General features: G+C 39.9%; 1 protein-coding gene across 1 annotated transcript; it reads right to left on the reverse strand.

The window, feature by feature from the left end:
- Positions 1-590: 590 nt before the first annotated feature.
- On the reverse strand, positions 591-2254 carry LOC108488104 (uncharacterized). Its single transcript, XM_017792411.1, has 5 exons — positions 2039-2254; positions 1839-1966; positions 1424-1511; positions 1082-1333; positions 591-647 (listed from the first exon to the last, which is right to left on the reverse strand). The coding sequence occupies exons 1-5, from the start codon at positions 2252-2254 to the stop codon at positions 591-593; spliced, it is 741 nt and encodes a 246-aa protein (XP_017647900.1).
- Between the last annotated feature and the right edge of the window lie 2528 nt (positions 2255-4782).

The following is a 4782-nucleotide window of genomic DNA, read 5'->3' on the forward strand; positions in this document are numbered from 1 at the left end:
TACTAGAGAAAGAAAAGAAATAACGTTATAGAAGGAGTGAAAGAACCTTACACTTGAATCCCATTGTTCGAGGAACAACTATGGTAGTCGAAACACAAAAGGGGAAGGAGTGCAGTAACCAGTCGAATTGTTATGATAAATGGATGTCACGAAAAGAGGAGAAAAGGAAAGGTATACAGCACGAATGAAGAACCAAAGATATAACGGGAAAAGGTTGGAGAGAGAAAACAGAAAAGAGAAAAGAAGAGTCAGTATTTGGTTACAAGAGAATGGAATACCTCGGCCAAAGTTTGGAAGACAGAAAAGAAGAGAAAATCGGCAATGGAAAAACAAACCCAAAACTAAAAACCCAAAAGCACTAAAGTGAGAGGAACACTGCCACAACCTCTAAAACCAATCGGTTTTCCCAAAAACAAACAATCCTAAAGCTAAGACTCCCCAAACCGAAACTCATTGGGTGCTTAGAATCCCCATTCGGCACAACCTTCTCTCCCTCTTCAACTCCCCAAGATCACCTCCAAAAAATCCTCCACAAATCCCTCAACCGAACCCCTCTATCCACATCCCCAAAATCCCTCCTAGAATTTCGGCTACACACTCCCACTTCCCTCAAATACCAACTGTCCAAGCTTCAGAGTCCCAGAAATCTACAACCATCCATACAGCAACATGCCAAAATAAAATGCTCTATTGCATTGCTACGCCTCGAACCTCAGACCCCAAGATCACTCCACATGCCTCTTGCCACTAGACCAGCAAAATTTTTATGCTAAACAACACTCCCTTTAATTTAAAAGTCATCTAGCATGAGACAAGGATTTATTCAAAAAAATTTATTAAAAAAAAAAAAAAACTAAAACTTTGTTCAACCAAGGCTTGAACCCATGATTTCTCAGACACTCTCAGAGCACTAAACCACTAACGCAAGCAGACTACCACGATACATACACACAACACTAATTTCTTTTAACATAGTTTTAGGGATTTGAGAATTTGAGGCGTTACAACTCTACCCCTAAAAGAAATTTCAGTCTCAAATTTTTCCTGATTAAAATAGGTGTGGGTATTGTTGTCGCATTGCCTCTTCTGGTTCCCACATGGCTTCCTCAGAACTGTGATTACGCCATAGCACCTTAACCAGTAGAACTGACTTCCTCATCAGAACCTTCACATCACGATCTAAAATCTGAGCTGGCTCTTCCTCAAAGGTCAGATCCGACCTAACCTTAATCTCCTCAATCGAGACGATGTGCGCAGGATCAGAACGATATCGCCTCAACATAGAGATGTGGAATATGTTATGAATCTGGTCCAAATCTGAAGGTAACTCAAGCTGATAGGCAATCGATCCCACATGTTTCAATATACGATATGACCCAATGAACCTAGGGCTTAACTTGCCCTTCTGACCAAACCTCAGTACCTTCTTCCATGACGAGACCTTGAGAAACACCAAGTCTTCCACAGAATACTGAATCTCTTTACGCTTTAGATCTGCGTATGATTTTTTCCTGTCAGATGCCGCCTTCAGTCAATCCCTAATCAATCTAACTTTAACTTCTATATCAGAAATCAATTCAGGACCTAGAACACGCTGCTTACTCAACACAGTCTAACAAGTAGAAGTACGACATCTACGACCATATAATGCCTCGTAGGGTGCCATCTGTATGCTAGACTGGTAGCTATTATTGTATGCAAACTCTGCCAACGGTAAGTAGTTCTCCCAACTACCCTGAAAGTCAATCACACAACTTGTTAACATATCCTCCAGTATCTGAATCACCCTCTCTGACTGCTCGTCTGTCTAAGGATGGAACATAGTACTGAAGTCCAACCTTGTACCCAATGCTTCATGCAACTTTCTCCAAAACTGAGACGTGAAGCGAGGATCTCTATCGAATATACTGGAAACTGGTATCCCATCCAGTCTCACAATTTCAGACACATACAGTTTAGCCAACTTCTATAACGAGTAATCTGTACGAACGGGTATAAAATGAGCAGATTTAGTCAGTCGATCAATGATGACCCATACTGAATCTTTCTTAGTAGGTGTTAAGGGTAGCTCACTAACAAAATCCATAGTTACTCTCTCCCACTTCCAAAGCGAAATATTAACTGGCTTAAGTAACCCTGAAGGCAACTGATGCTCCACCTTAACCTGTTGGCAAGTTAGGCACTTACTCACAAAATCAATAACTTCACGCTTAAGCCCTGGAAACCAATACAATTCTCGAAGGTCTCGATACATCTTATTTCTGCTCGAATGCATAGCATAAGGACTACTATGCCCTTCTTGCAGTATAGACTGCCTCAAGTCAGTATCTTTCGATACAGAAACTCTCCCACGGAAACAAAGTACCCATTCTCTATTCAGCCCAAAATCTAAAATTTCCCCACTCTCATTCTATAAAAAATGAGAACCCAGTGACTCATTCTCTAACTGCTTACCTTAAATCTATTTAATCCACCTTAGTTTAACTTGAATTTCAGCCAGTAAACTACTATCATCAAACAAATTGAAACGAGAAAACATTGCCCTTAAATCAGTAACAGCCCTACGGCTCAGTGCATCAGCTACCACATTAGCCTTTCTCGGATAGTACTCAATTGAATAGTTATAGTCCTTAACCAGTTTGATCCACCTACGCTGTCTAAGGTTTAGCTCCTTTTGAGTGAGGATACTTAAGGCTTTTGTAATCCGTGTAAATGACACACTTCTTACCATACAAGTAGTGCCTCCAAATCTTCAATGGAAAAACCACTGCTGCCAACTTTAGATCATGCATCAGGTAGTTCATTTCATGCATCTTAAGTTGACGAGACGCATATGCCACTACCTTACCCTCTTGCATCAACACACATCCTAAGCCAACATGTGATGCATCGCTGTAGACAGTGAAGTCCTTCCCAGAATCTGGTTGTATTAAGATAGTAGCCTCAGTTAAATCTTACTTAAGTCTCTCAAAACTTTCCTGCTACTTATCAGTCCAGTTAAATGGTACCCCTTTAAGCAACAACTTAGTCAGAGGTGCAGCAATCAACAAAAATCCCTCAACAAACTGCCTATAATACTCTGTAAGACCCAGAAATCTTCGAATCTTAGATACCGAATTAGGCTGCTTCCAATCCAGAACAGCTTCAATTTTTTGAGGATCGACCCTAATCCCCTCAGCAGAAACCACATGACCCAGAAAAGTTACCTCTCCCAGCCAGAATTCACACTTACTTAATTTAGTGTACAATTGTTTCTCCCTCAAAATCTGCAGAACAACTCGGAGATATGCATCATAATCCTCCTCAATCCTTGAATACACTAGAATGCCATCTATAAACACCACTATGAACAGATCCAGATAGGGCTAGAATACTCGGTTCATCAGATCCATAAAAGCCGCTGGTGCATTTATCAGTCTAAGCGGCATCACTAAAAACTTGTAATGATTGTAACAAGTCCTAAATGCTGTCTTGTAGACATCAGTCTCCTTGATCTTCAGCTGATGGTACCTCGATCAGAGATCAGTCTTAGAGAAGACCGAAGCCCCTCAAAACTGGTCGAATAGATTGTCAACCCTCAGTAGGGGTTACTTATTCTTGATAGTCAATTTGTTCAGTTGCCAATAGTCGATGCACATGCGCATGGTTCCATCCTTCTTTTTCACAAATAAAACCAGTGCTCCCTACGGAGGCACACTAGGACAAATAAACCTTCAATCCAGTAACTCTTGAATCTGCGCTTTAAGCTCCTAAAGCTCCTTTAGTGCCATTCTATAAAGGGCGATAGACACCAGAGCTGTACCAGGGAAAAGCTCTATCCCAAACTCAACTTCACGGTTAGAAGGTAACCCCAGTAACTCATTCAGAAAGACATCCGAAAAATCCTTAATCGTTCCGATATCTTTCACAGACAAAACCTTAGAACTCGAAGCACTGACGTAGGCTAAATACGCTTCACAACCCTTATGCACCAACTTCTCAGCCCTAAGTGCAGAAATCACATTTGATAGTAATTTCGACGCTTCCCTATTATAATACCTCATCACCCTTTTCAGTTCTCAGTATCATCTACTTTGCAGTACAGTCCAAATTTGCCTGATGCTTAACCAGGCAGTCCATGCCTAATATTATGTCGAATTCCCCAAAAGGAAGTTCCATTGAATCTGTTGAAAAGACCTTTCCTTGAACCCCCAAAGGTACATCCTTAAACAATTTATTCACTCTCACTAATTGCCCTAATGGACTCAACACAGTAACCTCACTCGTAATGGTTTCAACCATTATACCCAAAGTCTTAGACACAGTGCATGCTATATAAAAGTGTATAGATCCAACATCAATCAATGCAGTATAAGGTACATTATGAATAAAGAACATACCCGTCACAACATTTGGAGCGTCTCCATCCTCTCGACAATGTGCAGCATAAACCAATGATAGCTTGTAACAGCCCGATTTAGACCCTAATCGGAACGGTGGTTTTGGGACCACGAATCCTAGTCAGAAAAATATTTTAAAAATATTTTCAGTTTTTATTTTGTGTGAATTTATATCTGTGAAATTTTCATGATTTAATTCTATCGTTTGAGTGTCTGATTAAATAAAAAATTAATCGCGTGAAATAAAAAAAATTAGTTGATAACCTGTATAAGGGGCCGAATTATTAATGGCTTTCTAAGTTGGGGTATTTATGTTGTAATTATTCCATTATCATGTTGTTTGGACTGTAATGGACATATGTTATATGATTTCATTATTATTTCATTAAGGTTATTTAGGTAA

Source organism: Gossypium arboreum, chromosome 10 (assembly GCF_025698485.1).
Source record: "Gossypium arboreum isolate Shixiya-1 chromosome 10, ASM2569848v2, whole genome shotgun sequence".
In the NCBI taxonomy this organism is placed as follows: Eukaryota; Viridiplantae; Streptophyta; class Magnoliopsida; order Malvales; family Malvaceae; genus Gossypium; species Gossypium arboreum.